Below are 16,138 nucleotides of genomic sequence, written 5' to 3'. Positions count from 1 at the left end.
GGCTATAGGTTGTTTGTAATAAGAAGAGCGTGTTAGGATGCTATCACAAGCGTGGACAAGCGTAAGATAATTCCTCAGCTGTTTGGGGTTATTTTAGCCGGTTCTTTCAGCAGATGATTAACCGAACCGGTGGCTCATTCAGGCAGGCAGAGGTTGGGCCCGGGGCGCAGGCTCAGTGGAGGAGACAACAGAACAACACGCCTTGGCATGCGAGAGGGGAAGATGAGGGTGGGTATGAATGAGCACAAGCTCCTCAGACTCTGTGGAGTCAGTGAGTCGCTTTCCAGACGTTTTATGAACTCAGCCTAACAAGAGAAAAAGAGAGGAACTAGGTCCAAGACAGCCTGGAGCTACAACATCATGGAAACATTTCTCACGTCTCACAAGTAAAGCCTCTGATCTCTGAAGACGAGCACATTGACCTACATTATTTACGTGGCTCATGTAGGGCCTGTAGGCTATGGTAAACAGAGGCACACGTCCAAAAAGCTTTTTTTTTATAGGCCTAACTATTTTGTTATATTGGCCCTGATAGATATATATAGGCCTAGTAGGGGGGCTTATTATTAATACACATACCCATCACTTAGTTCTCATTCATGATCATCACTGTCCACCCCACACGCTTCCCTTCCAACAACCACGGGCCATCAAGTGGGATCGTTTCCTTGTACATAATTAGGACTGTAGCTTGTCAGCAGTTGCTATATCTTCATGATGGAGCCGAGCCTCCTTCCTGGAGCTGACAGGATCAGATCCCAGGCATGCAGCAGGTCTGTGCTGTGCGCCAACACATTAAATAGCCTATATGCTATATAGGCCCGTATATAGCCTACCTTTGTGTGGACCTTTGAAGGATACTGTTATTTCTTGTACAGATAATATGCATCATGACAGGCCTGTATGATCACTGCACCGTGGACTGGAATAACACTTAGCCTAGCTGGTTTTCTCCTTGTTGTAAATGTTTGGCTTTACTTAGCCACGTCAGTGAAGTAATCCGCACAGATGTAGGCTATAAATAATACAAGCTATCGATTTCGTCCTAATAACAATACTACTAGGCTACTACTACTACAATTATTATTATTATTATTATTATTATTATTAATAATAATATTAATAATAATAATAATAATAGGCCTAATAATAATTATTATTATTATTTCTGGATGTTTTCTGTTGCTCCATGACTTCCTTCAGGGATTCGAGCTATGTGGTTTATACTTTTGCATTTCTCCAGGAAACTTGTAAATGCCATACCCCCTATCCTAATTTATACCGTGATCTGTAATTTCATCCACATTTGCTCTGGTTTGAGCATTCTGGCTTTCAAATCTGAAAGCCTGCAATTACTATATAATTCTTCGCAATTTTAGATGTCCTAATATGGGGTGTTATTTTTACACAAGACAATTTCCCGCTATTTCAAGCATCAACATTGTCAAAGTTGTATGTACATAATAAATGGGAATATCAATGCATAGTTTTTAGCCTAACATCTTGACTCAACGATAATTATATCAGTGTGGAGCCTACGTAGAATTATCCTGAATTGCATGGTAACTGCTGCTTTAAATTTTAAGAAATTACTCATAATTTCCCCCAAAGATTACCAAGATCTCGAGTGCACAATGTCATCAGCGTAATGAGGAGTAAACATTTATGCTAATAATCTACATTTTTTTTCCATCAGCTATAAAGAGGGGAAATAAAGCAGACATTTTCAGTCATATTCTGAACTCTGCTGCTATAGCTTAGACCAACACATGGGACACATTGTGTGGGATGTAAGCGCTTATCTTGTGTCTGTGCTGTAGGATGCTGCTGCTCATCTGCCTCCATGCTGATTTCTGCAAAATCCAGAGGGAGCTCTTTATTTTTAAGCTGAAAGGTGTGTATTAAATGTTTACTTCTTAAATACTCATTGAAAGTAGCGCCAGGATTGAATTGCATTTGATATAAGCAAAAACAGGAAACAGGCTTATAGTCTTTACAGGCATAATCTATCATTTTTAGTTCATTCCTACAACATTTATTTATTTTAATTCTTAGTCAAATCTGTGAATCTTGACGATTCTGTCATGATATGAAACTATTTCAAAGACTGGTTCCTTTCGAGTAAAATGTTAGGGTTATTGTATTCTGTAACATTTTTTTTAAAACGTCTTTTGTGTATTTAATGTGTTGCTTTTGTGAAAAAAAAGTCATTTAGCAAAGAAAGCGGTTCACACCGAGAGGAAATGTAGCTAAGAAAGGGGAGACACAGAAGTTGTTCTCTAATCTAGTCGCTGCTATCATTACTCTTACATTGTGCTTTGCTAATTTTGAAGCCTCTTCGCATTGACAACTCCGTGATGTAGCCTACACCTGCAAGCAATTTGCCAGCCTTACTCATAGCTAAGTATAAGGGAACAGTGATGAAACGGCACCTCACCTATTTCGCTTTTTTTTCTATTGCAGCAGCACATTTCTTTCAGATCTCCTTTGTCAACGCAGAAAGATCCTCCATGCGAAGAAAAAAAATGCTCATAATTAGGCTACCTCAGAGATGGGAAACTGCATTAGAATAAATAAGGGCGAAATTACTGTAATTATGCTGGGTTTGATGGGCTCAGCTCGTATAATCAAGGGGAGAATACCGCGAAATAACGCTGACCCTCTTGGATGTGCAGCTGCGTCTTTCTGGGGCTATAGGCAGATTTATGTTCACTACAGCAGCAGCAGCACAATTCATATTCTTTCTTAATGGTATCGAAATATACATAGGCCTATTCTACTTCTGGCTTGTGCACAAAGGACTGTATATGTTCTGAGCTTTGTATTAAAATAACAATAGAGACAGGGTTGTTACAGGGATGTTACACAAGGAGCAGACAAATATATAAACTAGGCCAGAGTTTATTTCTTTTCAGTCCCCTTGAAGCTGATTAGTTAAACTGATGGTGTTGCTGTATAAGAACAAAACTGCGCCAGCATTCATATAGCCTAATAATTATAATAAGCATAATGCTAAATCATTATAATGGTCTGATTTACAATTTTAACAATGAATAAATGAAACCAATGAGAAAAGAATGAAGTGCTCGGTTATGATGTGATATAGTCTATAGCCTACCTGTCTGGACTCTGTTGGCCTCTTAAAGGGATGCTGTGCAGACCGCACAAATGTCATCAAATGTGTCATTACAATTGCAAAACTAGTGTATATATCCATGTAGATAATGCAGCTGGAGGTGAGCGAGTATGGCTACAAGTCATTTACAATGAATTTCTTTCTTTCATTCTTTGTTTCTTCTCAGGCACAAACATAACCTTTCAGATTCAGACACATTGTATTGTTTTCTCAAATATTTGCCTCATTATAATAGACAAATGCTTTTTCATTTGTTTTTTATTATTATTATTATTATTATTTATGCCAATTCAGTATGGTGTTTAAATAGACAGGTAATTCCACCTGGGCAGGGCATTTCCTAAGAAATCATAATAAATACAATGCAAGCACATTTAAAAAAATAAAATAAAAAAGTAGCCTGTAGGATATCATATCCAGTGGCATTCTAACAAATTTTGATTAAAAATCCCTAAAAGGCTTACTGCAAGATTGCGCATCTAGAGTAAAAGAATAAAGTGTGAAGCCCAAACAAGAAGGCCTTTGAACTTTTCACTTTCACTGATCTCCATCTTATCCGCCCTGTGTCCCGCGTGCTTATCCAGGCTTTTTGCAGCACCTGCCTCTTGCGCGATTATTCACTTAACACACCCAGTTGATCTCTCCTATTCATCACAGAAAATGGGGATTGTCGGAAGACAAATAGAAAGATTATCTTTAAGAAAAGATGAAAAGAAATAAGCGGTGTTGTTGAATGAATTCAGGTCTCCCGCACCGCGATTAAATTACGATAATAGAAATGATGCAGCTTATATCCTATAGGCAGCATACCCAGTGCTTTCTGTCTTTTTTTCTTCTTCTTTTTTGTATTTTCCATTTAATATGCTATGTAAAATAAAGCCGTGAAGATATATTCGTGTAGCTGCAGTCATTTTTTAGATGCAACGTCAGACTTCTCATTGTGGTCACTCCAGAGGTTTGACAACATCTGCAACCAGTGAGGAGCAGCAGCAGCAGCAGCAGGAACCCATGTAAGGCTAAATGCTAAACACGACCAAACATCTGAACGACGAGCCTTTTGCTCACACAAACGCACTCACACGATGTCTGCTACAATAACCAACATAATACTGCTTTGTGTCAGCTCACATTAAACCTGCACCATGCTGAAGCCTTTCTTTTCACATGAGAGGAGAGTGTGTGGGGGGTGGTGGGGGGGTTGAATCAAACACCTTTCTTGACATAATTTAAATCATTATTTTACTGCTTTTGAAACTTTGCACATTATGCACATAAACTTCAGAAACAGATAAATAAATTAAAGTAATCAATACAAAACTAAATATTTTCTATGTTGACTAAACACATCTCGACGAATACAGAAAGCCTAAAACCCTGTTTCACAGCGTATCCAGTACAGCACAAAAAACAAATCTGAAAATTATGTACAAAATACAGGGACAAATAAGCTGCTCACCCTCAAGATATTTTTTTTTTTTTCTTAAGCAGCAAATTGTCAGACCCTTTACATTTTTCACATAACATCGGGGCACGGCATAGAAAAGCTTTGCTTGCATTAGTGCAGCATTAACAACACATTGTTGTTATTTCAAAACACACTTACAAAATGAACACAGACTGACCTAAACAGAAAAAACTAGTTTGAATAATTTAACTTAAATAACAAACACATATAAACAACATAGTAGCGATTTGAGGCTTTGCACAATATGCCCTGTGGTAGACTGTGCTGTAAGCATGATGGTGATGGTGGAATTAATTAAGTGTCATTATTTGGTTAAAGAAACACTCCTATGGCCTAATAGACCTTTAACTGTTAATGAATGCAGATTGGTTTTAGGTCATCATTACTTTGGGCCCAACATCTGGTGTAAACAAACACCTGTTTTCTTATAAACAGAATAACTCACACAAATGTGATTTTAAAAAATGAAATGGAAACTGACACAAAAGTGATCAACAGCAGCCAAAAAAGGACCAATTTGTCGACGGTTTCCGCTGACTGTCAGACTCGTTGCCCTTGGGCCCATTGCGTGCCGTTTGAGTCTCTCAGCTCACTTCTTCTTTTTCTTCTACGCTGCTTGCAGTCATCCGGTATGAGGAGGCCACTGTGTCAGCAACTGGCGGCATGCGGCAGCAAACTCCGGGGTTGTTGTTGAGTATTATCAGTGCTGGGCCGCGCTGAGGCCACTTCACCATCCTGATACACGAGCCATGGCGGAGTCGAGGGCTGAGCTCCCTGTTCACATGAGCTGTGACTGTTGCATAGACTCTTGGTGTGTGGTTGGATACCATGAGGTGTAGCTGGGAATGTAAGATCCGGTTGTCCCCACCGAAGTCTTCGTGGCGGTCGGCGAGCTCCAGACAGGTGTCACCGAGGGAGAGCCGCTCGACAGTACGCGGCCGGTGGCTAAAGCGTTGGTGTCAATTGTGCCACCGCCTTGCTTCATCAATTTCTTGAATTTAGAACGTTTATTTTGAAACCAAATCTTCACCTGGAGAGACAAAGGAAATTATTAGACAATTGACTAAACGGCAGTTTAGACAATTGACTAAACGGCAGTTTAGTCAATTTTAGGCACGTTTTACGCACGCAGCAGGTTTCTTAGTACAACATCAAGAGCAAAACATTTTTATTATTAAAATTTTGCCCTTGATTATTACTGTATTAAGATGTCATTGATACTAACAACACATCAATGGTAATACTCCGAGGAAAAAAATCCTTAATTTGCTATCAAACGTTGAGTAGTATGTTACTTTTGATGAATGGTGTTCCATTAATAATAATAATGAAAATAATAATAATAGTAATGCATGTTGTGAAAAAAGAAAATACATTTAAAAGGTGTAACGGTGCTGCAGCAAAGTGGAGCTATTTGAGTGACTTTCATGGACTTGCCTGTGTCTGAGTGAGACCCAGCGACGCTGCGAGCTCAGCTCTCTCCGGTAACGCCAAATATTGAGTTTGTTGAAACCTCCTGTTCAGGGCTTGAAGTTGTAAACTGGAATAGATAGTCCTTGGTTTTCTAATCTTTTTCCCTTTCCCGTTGAATCGAACCTCTCCGCCTTCCACCACTGTGTTTTTCTCTGCTTCTGGCGCTGAGAGACAGAAAAGAGCAAAGAGAAGAAAACAAATGAGGAGGCAGTTGTAGCCAACAGTGCTGCGCAGCTATGAATACTCCAGCGCAAGTTTTACAGGCTGTACTTTAGGTATAATTACCTTTAATTGGATACATTGTTCATAGCGTTACGCAATAAATAATTACCAAGGCTAATTCCAACATCTGGGTCGTCTTTTCGCTGCAGCGAGGATTGTATAGCTACATATGAAAGACGTGCCATCACAGAAAGTTCATAATTAAGATCCAAAGATGCTGTTGAACACTTACCTGTCTCCTCTAACCGTGTCTGTGGGAGTGCCGAGCTGTTTTGGTAGGTCTGTACTGTGCTGAGATATGGACTGGTAGAATGGCTGCCGACGGAGTTTACGTATGGATAACCCAAAGATCTGGGGAACGACGAGGCTGGACTGTAGCTATCGTGCTGGGTATGACCTGCAGAATGTAAACAGTGCATTGGATAGTGTCCGTGAGACATGGAGGAAGGCGACATTTGTTGACTCGGGGGTCCAAACTCCATGAAAACGGTTTTTCCTGAGGCAGGGCTATTAAGACTTTCTGGAATTGTAGTCATTGTCATCTCTTCTGGCGGTTCCCCTTGTCTTGCTTTTGTTGTTTTCCTTCTATGATCTCAGTGAAGGATGGGTCCCAATTTAAGGCGAACTGATTTTTTCTCTTTCCATTCATAAGAAAATGTAGTTGTAGCCTGTGAAAAGTCCTAGGTATGATGCTGTGGACCAAGACAAACTCGCTCAAAGGTTTGAATCTCGGACTCATGAATATTCATCAAAGACTGTCGCTGATTGGTCCACTCTTTCCAAGAGGGAAGCCGATTGGCGACGCTGGGGCTGGGTCCGAAGAACCTGATAAAGTCAAGAAAAACCACAAAAACCTTAGATTTCTTCTTGACATGTTAACATTTATTATTATTATTATTATTATTAGGCTATTATTTAGGCCTACAATTCGTCAAGTAGGCTAACATATATATTTTAGGCACCACATTTTTGATAATATTGCATAGCCTACTATACGGCGATAACAACTGATTCACTTTTGTCTCGCACTATCCAAACATTTTGAAATTAAGAAAATATTGTCATAGCCCATTTCGGTGGAGCGTTTGTCACGTTGTATTAAAAATGGCGGTTGTCAGCGTAGTAAGCGTAATTTATTAGCCTAATGTTGCATAATATTCCCAGCCCTGTTAAAGCTGCTCTTTCTGCCGGCCAGTTTGATTAAAGCTTTTTTGATTAAAGCTCTATCTGGAGTAAGGTGTATTAGCATAACACTAGTGTTCAATTTTCATAAGTAGGTCTGTAATTAGTCATGAGTTTAACACTTACATTGGCTGGAGGTCTCAGTTACACCTGCAGCACGTTCTGCTCTAATGTCAAATGAGGTTTGTTGGTTCAGGTGTTATGCCTAATGATGTTTTATAACACCTGAAAACATGTAACGACATCACATACAAAATAGCATATAATTATAGTTAAACAATAATTTCTGATTTACAGGCCGATGTGTAGCCTAACTATGCCTATATTTTAAACAATGTTATAAGGGCAGCTGTTTTAATCATGCATTCTTTTATAACAATATGATCCCTATATGATCCCTATAGTCGTGGGAAATTGTTGGCTATATTCCCCCCGAACTATTCCCTGTTTTATAACACAGCCATGAATGCACGGCAGGCCTACTTTCTAATCACATTGAAATGCTTTCCAAACGACTTTACGCGCCTTCCATCGCAATCAATTAATGGTCACAGTTTTGTTAAACGCTGGCACCTTTGATTAGCATGGATCTAAGTGAGGATGGGGGGTGCGGCCAGCCTCCCACAGCTTTACAAGAATAATTATCCATGGACATTTGATTTAATTGAACTGACGACTGACTTAACAGGAGATATTTCTTCTTGAGCTGCAGATTTAGACCTCCACAACTCAAAAGCTCAAACGGGATCACTGCTGCAGCTGTAAGTAGAGTTTGACCAGGCTATATTGAAAATAAGATCTTAGTTTCAATCAGCAACTTACTTTAAAAATTCATGTGATGGAAAAGAAGCAGATAAATCCGCGACATCCGGGGTCAGAGAGCCTCCGCAGGACGCACTTGGTGAAAGAAGAAGAAGAAGAAAGTATCCAGCAGCTCTTCATTTTATTAGGATTCATTTGTAGGCTGCAGCTCTTGTTCTGGTGTCTGCAGAGCAGAAACACAGCCTGGCTGCTCCATCCGCAGTCCCTCCATCTCCACCTGACTAACAAATTAAAGGCAGTTAAATTCCGTCACTGTGATTATCAGTGTAGCCTAATTGCATAATTGAACTCAAAACAGAACTAGCAAGTTGCAAAATGTGTTATCAAAATGCAGGCGCTGACATCACGGCACGTGTGCCACAGTGTGCCAGGCGGCTGTGGATGCCTGGATTTAAAGATTTCTGTGCAATATTAGGCTATAACGAAAGCTGGTCCCTTGTCCCCTAAAATAGGCCAATTTGAAGTGATTTCTCTGGAATTACTTTCGAAAAATGCTTCAAGATTTCCGCTATCAACAACGACAATGATAATGGTAGTACAACCAATAATTATCATCTTCCAGAACAGAGGACAGATTTTTATGGGTACTTGGTGGGTGCGACTGATAACTGTCATTATTTTCCCACGATTATAGTATCTGCAAATTGACACGCGGCTGTGAGCAAACCATTAACAGAATAGAGGCAGAGTTTGCACAAAAAATAACACCACGAGTACTACTAATAATAGCAATAATAATTGAAATGTAGAGTTGAGCGGACTCACGAAATATATGCTGCGTAAATCATATTCATTTTATTGATATATGCAACATCAGTCATTTACAAAGTGTTTATTTGCTTGGAACCTAAATGATTAACTATTTATTTTATGGCTTTTTTATGGCTTTTATCAAAGCCATCCTCAGTGTCATTAGGATGAGCAGGCATGTGATAAAATTACCACTTTAATTTATAATTTTGACTCTCGCTGGCAGGAGAGCAGCGCAGGCCACAGCGCTCCGTCCTGCAGCATGGCAGCATGGCAGCAGGGCTCTAACTAGCCACACTAAAAATAAAGTCCTCCATGCATGGATGGGCCGCAGAGGCAGGACTCATTAGGAGTGAGTAGCTCTGTGGCTGAGGGTGTTTTAACACCTGCTGCTCTTCACCTGAGGGTTAGTGCAGAGGTGGAGAGACAGACAGAGGAGGGGGAGATGGAGGGGTAAACGGGCCAATATGTTACAGACTTCATTTCAGTCCGGTGATCGAAAGCCCTCCTCAACTGCCATGCCAACCCACATTTTTACAGCCACCAAATATTATCCCGACCGCGGTGCATTGGTAAACTGTGTGTCCATGCTGTGTGAAGGCACAGCTCCACGTGCACCCTGCAGACTCTGCATGCGAACAGGGATTCATTATTGTCATTGGAGATGCAGGGAGTTTTTTTTTTCTTTTCTTTTTTTCCCCCCCTTCCTTATAGAGGAGACAGAACGCATGTGTAACCTATATGTTTTTTTGTTGTTGATGGATTTAAATGTGTTTTTCCAGCTTTAGGTTTCTGATGACATTTGATTACTTCTGATGATTTTCTGTCTGCAAATGAAACCTTTTTTATTTCAATTTCAATTTCAATAATTTCCCACAACTTTTACATGCTATCTCTTAGATGCATGAACTCAACATCATGAGTCATACATGTCCATCTTACATATACTAATTCATAACAAAACTTCCATGCTTTCACATATAGTAACATGTCTGAAAATGCCCATCATGGACATTATTACCACATGACCTCAGCTGCAAATGTAATTCAGTGAGTGACTTCCAGCAGAATTGTCACACTATATGAAGGTTTATTTCACGTTTGAAAGGCAGAGGATCAAACAAGTGAAATAGCCTTTTGTTCTGCTTCCTGTCTGGCTTTGCTGCTGGCTGCCATCCTGTAATTTGCAGCAGCGTCAATGAACGCAAACTAGATGCACTTCAATTAACTCGATTCAGTGTCTATTTTCATGTTCAATGTGGCATCAAAAATGTGAATGGATTTTGTTTACAGAGTTATACGTAAACAAAAAATGAATCACATCAATTTAATTTACTGTCTCTATATAATAATTTAATTTAATGGGCTTAAGAAACATTATTGGATACTTTACTTTTGTGTGATAATCAGATTTTAATACTTTATTAAATAACCTGCAAGTGATGAGGTCACACTCTGGTTCTGAAATTAAATGACACTAAGAATGACTGTTTTTTTTTTTTTAAAGGGCATGTTTTTTAAATTCTCCATATAAAATTATTTATTCAGACATTTTGACTTCTAAATTAAAAACATTTTTCTCATTTGACAATAATTGAGTATTTATAAACACCAGGAAATATTAATAACTTGTTAGTCATTTAATTAAAAATATCTGTCAGTCAGTTTGAGTCATAGCAGGTTCAACTTCTTCAAATGTTGCTGTTGGTGGCTACTATTTTATATTTGGATCACATATTATGCCTTTAATAAACAATAAATAATAATAGAATAGAATAATGTCCTTTATTGACAGTAATTAAATAATTAAACCATGAGAATGTGTTGATTTAAAAAATAAATGGTGTGAAGGATAATAATAATAATTTTGTTTGTTTTAGGCATTGATGCCTGCGAGGAATCTGCATCACATCAGGTCGGGACGTACTGACCAAATGCTGCAAACTGGACCTATTGCTCTAGTAAGGACTTACACCATTGTTGATTATTGAAGCCTGGTGATAATAGAAATAAGGAGCCAGAGAATGTGGCATTAAATTAAATACTAATATGTATTTTTTTTTCTCCACATTTGTTCCTCCTTCATACATTTTGTTCCTTATGAAACGCAGATCATAAATAGCTAATTTTGAACATAAGTGACTCTTTTATTTGCAGACAGTGAATGAAATCTCTAACAGCAAAACCTTTTTCTGAGGACGAAAAGAATGACTCTATAATCAACATGTGTGTAATTGGACTTAAAGGCCCCCCACACACACACACACACACACACACACACACACACACACCACCATTCAGTGTCCAGAGCAGCTCTCTCCTCCAAAAGCTGGGGGTCACAGTATGGAAAAGGCCCCAACGAACTGGTAGAAATGCTGTCCCCATTACAGCAGCAGCAGGGGTCAGGCCATGGCAGCAAGCATCCAACCTACCTGAAATTGGCTGCAAAATGACCAATTACCTGAGTGAAGGCTGGGGGAGAAAGGACTTGGGAAAATATGGCTTTTACTTAATTCAGCTAAACTGTAAAAGAAACTAGTGTCACATTGATGCTTCATACTTGCTACATGTTACACTATCCCCACCTGTTAAGTGAAGATCTGGGCATCAAATCATCAACCAATCAGAAAATCAATTTTAAGGATAATTGAAATTTAACAAACTCTTAGTCTTGTAGTGATGTAAAAGAGCTGGATTTCAGGAATAGAATCCATATAACATAGCTATAAACTGGGGAATTATTTCAGCAACACTAAAACAATGATTGATTAAACATCTTTACATGTAGGTCTTATTGAATTAATTTCCCTGCAAATGGAAAACATGCAAATTTGCCAATTAAGTCATTTGCCCATGGAGAGCTGGGCTGCTTGACGTTCAGCTGCCACTGCGCCTTTAGTCTGAAACCCCTTTTTAGTTTTTGTTAAGAGTTAAGTCTCCAACAAAGACAGGAAGGAGGTCAGCACTCAGCCAACACCTGAATGCGCCTCTCTTTTTTGTGCTCTCCTTGATCCCCACAGTCTGTGCCTGTCATTAGTCTTAATGATGGAAAATTGTCATGTTGATACAAGTCTTGCTCTACCCCTCTCTTCTTTGTATAAGTAGAAGCTCCATTCGTAACAAAACCGTGGACACTGCATTTGTGCCGGGGGAGAAAAAAGGCTGTAGATGCTCTTTCCATAGCTGGGATAATTATTCCTACTGTGACCTTAATGATTCGCTCTGTTCATCCTGCATCTCATCCACGCGCCAGGCCCTCAGCAGAGCCCTGTGTCAGGGAATATGAAAAACCCATATAATGAAACCATTTTGGCTGATGGAAAAAAGGGCTTCTGAAGCTGCACTTGCTACAAAGACGGCTCAATTATATGAGTAATTGTGATAATTTCCCCTCCATTCACTGCTTTCTCTGAAAGGTAAAAAACACAGATGCTGAAAGGGAAATTACTTGGACAATATATAATCTGTGAAATGGTCACAACAGAAAAAAAAGATGACTGTAAGAAAGTGTAGGACTATAAATAGGTATGTTAATGCAGGGCTCATAAACACACCCTTAGAAGCTCACAGCACTACCCTGTGCGGGCTCATGTGAATAGAAAAGAAACATGCAACAAATGACCACTGAAAAAACCATTATAAAAGTAGATATGCAGCTGCCAGAAAATTAAACCTCCTTCTCCTTCCAATTGACAAATTTCAGCTCCTGAAAATGCACCCCCATAGTTGGCTATCATTTGTTGTTCTCTGACAGGAAAAGGATAATTACCTCTCTCAGAGGCGGGAGGACTGACATGCCCTTTAGACTTTGCCATGAATGCAGAAGCTTGATAGAAAGCTTGAGGAATAATTTTCTTCTGTGCCTTTCCTTTATGTTCAAGAGCATGTTTTGTTCAGGAGAACTTGGAGATGGCAGTATTGTAGAGTGCATTAAACCACATGTGTTCATACTGTAAATATGACATCCCTGTGTCTATCAGCTTCTCCATTCGGGGGAAAAACTCTGAAATGCATTAAAATTTCAATTTCATCTTGCCGGGAGACAGGCAAGATAGTGAGATATGCATTACTTTTTCATTTCACAGTGGGTATTGGATTAAACATTTCCCCTTTATGCTGGAAAAAAATCTATAAAAGCTTCTTTCAATCAGACAGGAGCGAGGCCATAAATTCAACTTTTGTGCAGAAAGAAATTCATTGTATTTAATGCCACATATGTGCATCTGCATGAAAGCAAATACTAAACTAACTCTCCACCATGTTTTGTAAGAGAGCTCTATACTTTGTCTCTGTGTTCTGGGAAATCTACTATTAAAATGTTCAGCACTGGTCTATAGATATGATAGTTAGATACATACGTAGATAATTGTTTTTCTCCAGCATTTTGTTTCATTATGTCCACAACTTCTTCCCCCTTCTTCCCAGAGAAACCTCCCACATGTACGGTCACTCACTGACCCCTCAGGCCCTGCAATCTGGAATAAATCTTTCCAGACAAGCCGAGCAACATTACAGCCTTGCAGCTCAAATACTTGTATCACACTCAAATGACGAGTCTCTGTCACACACCATGTCATCTGTTTCACCCCAACCCTCCAATAACTTCCGTCCCATTGAGCAGCCTCGTGTGTTACGGGGCCAAGACAGCCAGAGACCCCCTGGTCCTACCTGATTGTGCCTCCTGCAACACGGACAAGCAGCTTGGTCCCAACACCAGCCTATACTAAGCATCACTTTTACACACACACACACACACACACACACACACACACACACACACATAAACCACCAATCTCAATTCAGTGCACCCCACTGTGCACTTCCTGACAGCCTCCAGAAATGTTTTCAAGTTGTCAAGTCTCTACAATAATAGTTTGGGTTGCTGAGAATACAACAAAACAATAATAATATGATCAGAAATTTAGGTTATGTAAAGACTGCCAGAATAAAACAGTTTGGGTTGTTTTTTACAGGCTATTTCATTTGCTGTTTTCACTTTGTTTCACATTGGAATCTGGCATAATGTTTTTACTATTTAGTCACTTTGACACTGAACCAAATTGGCTCCTTAAATGTAATTCTTTGAGTTGCAGCAGCAGATATTTGAGCACAGATTCATTTTTACAAACATGTTTATTTAGCTCGACAGCAGTAAGGGACTGTATGAAAAATTATTAGGGAGAGAGGAGGTTAATGTGTTTTGTAGGCAGGGAAATCTGATGTTTTTGGAAGAGTAGGGGAGAGTCTTCCAGTGCTTTCTCATCTCAGATTAATATTTTAATTTGTTTATTCTCACACACATCAGGCTACAACATCATCTGATAAACCTTTCAACAACTGTGATAATAACGGTTCATTGAAAAGCTTTCAGTTTAAGAAAAATGTTTGCCATTATTCTACTTGGTAGTGAAAGTTATTGCATATTGAGGTTTAAATAGCAGCAGCATCCTGAATTATCTATGCATGTTTAGTTACTAATTGTAAATGGTAAAATAAATATTTCCAACTCAGTAACGTTCTGTTATTTTAAGATAGTGGAGGGAGGATTTTTAGAATATCTTTTTTCAAGGCAAGAAGGTGGTTCAAAGAAAATATGAAAAACAGCAGGAAGGGTTTAACTCCTTTACTAAATCTGACACGCAATCTTCAGCTCACCTCACCACACCAATATGTTTTGTACAGTCTCTGATCACCGAAGCATGTGTTGCTGTGCATAATGCAAAAAAAATAGCACTAAAATATGTTGCTGTGGTCTAACTATATTTTCCAAAACTGTATTATTTCATCTTTATATGCTTTTCAGTTGAAGATATAAAGATAGAGTGTGTCATATGTTGTACAAACTTTAAAGGCCTTTGAGGAAAATATGCAATTTATATATATATATATATATATAAATAAAATTGACTTGACGGATAAGCAGATGAAGATGGATGGATGGAAAATGGACTTGAAACTATGGGTTTGGAAAATTCTGTGAGCTCTGGCCTGATGAAACCTTTTTAAAAACTTTCAGTTAAACCCAAAATGTTGGTCAAGCCAAAAGTGAAAGGGGGCTGCTTTCCTTTAAAAAACTCTACAAAAATGATTAGGGTGGGGAGAGGGGACTGCACCATGTTGCTCACTTCTCCATCATAGTTAACATTTTCTTTTGATCCTGCCCCTTGACCTTATATTTCAGCCATTCCTTATTTTTTACCCAAGAGTTGTCACTCTCACCTTACATGACACTTTTAACATGTTTTCACACCTTTACTGTAGGTCTGCTTTCTGCTAAGATGCAGAATAAAGTGAAGGTTTATCTGTGTTTTAAGCCCTCAACATCTTCTGCCTTGAAGTCGATTAGGCAATGGTTAGGGTTAGGGTTAGGTGCCTTGAAGTCAACGGTCACAGGGCTGCTTGGAAGGAGACGTTGGGGGCTTAAAACACCATAGAGCCCAATCACTAATAACAAAGATTCACACCTATTCTGTTTCTGACATATTCATCCTGTTAGCTTCTAGTTGATTTTGATGAGGAAAATAAAAAAGTCTGGGATGAGGAAAAAAAACAAAGGGTCCTCCCATTCTCCCCAAATCTGAGAGTACCCACCATTCAGCAAAAATTGCCCCATCATTTTTATACTTTCCATTACCTCACAGTTTGGAAATATTATTTTTTCTCCAACAGTGGCAGCATGAAAACTCACACACATGTGATTCACAGGTATAGGCCTAAATGTAGGGTCTATACTGTTGCACAGACACTGACCCTCAGACAAAGGGGGTCTGATTTTGTTCATCGCCAGCAGTCTGATATAAACCAGTCTGACCTACAGCTGTACCTCACTGATATTACTAGCCAGGAACAGAGAGCCTTGTCTTCCAATTACACCGCTGCACCGCTGCCTGAAGCTCAGCCATCTATGGAGAAAGCTAAGACAAGGCTGTCAGAGATTTTAATAAATGTAGGGAACACTGCATGGGAAAAGTGTTGCTGTCTCAATAGAGTGACACAGACAGGCCAAGGCTGTCAATGGAGCCCCTAATGACAGAGTAAGATAATGACAGACCCCAGTTAGAATCAGCAGGAAGAGGAAGATCAATCTG

General features: G+C 39.2%; 1 protein-coding gene and 1 long non-coding RNA gene across 2 annotated transcripts; one reads left to right on the top strand and one right to left on the bottom strand.

Annotated features, from left to right (window-relative positions):
* Positions 1-1,742: 1,742 nt before the first annotated feature.
* Positions 1,743-14,560, top strand: LOC144525240 (uncharacterized). The gene is made up of 3 exons (XR_013502671.1): positions 1,743-1,894; positions 10,931-11,011; positions 13,476-14,560. It is a non-coding gene; the product is annotated as an uncharacterized LOC144525240 (long non-coding RNA).
* dlx1a (distal-less homeobox 1a) lies at positions 4,359-8,524 on the bottom strand. The gene is made up of 4 exons (XM_078261875.1): positions 8,301-8,524; positions 6,529-7,121; positions 6,039-6,238; positions 4,359-5,631 (listed from the first exon to the last, which is right to left on the bottom strand). Exons 2-4 carry the CDS (start codon positions 6,836-6,838, stop codon positions 5,380-5,382), a joined length of 762 nt encoding a protein of 253 aa, XP_078118001.1. The 5' UTR covers positions 6,839-7,121; positions 8,301-8,524; the 3' UTR covers positions 4,359-5,379.
* Positions 14,561-16,138: the final 1,578 nt, after the last annotated feature.

The sequence above is a fragment of the Sander vitreus genome, chromosome 11 (genome assembly GCF_031162955.1).
Source record: "Sander vitreus isolate 19-12246 chromosome 11, sanVit1, whole genome shotgun sequence".
NCBI classification, from domain to species: Eukaryota; Metazoa; Chordata; class Actinopteri; order Perciformes; family Percidae; genus Sander; species Sander vitreus.
The sequence above is the reverse complement of the archived record's forward strand: the minus strand, read 5'-3'. Positions and strand labels throughout refer to the sequence as shown.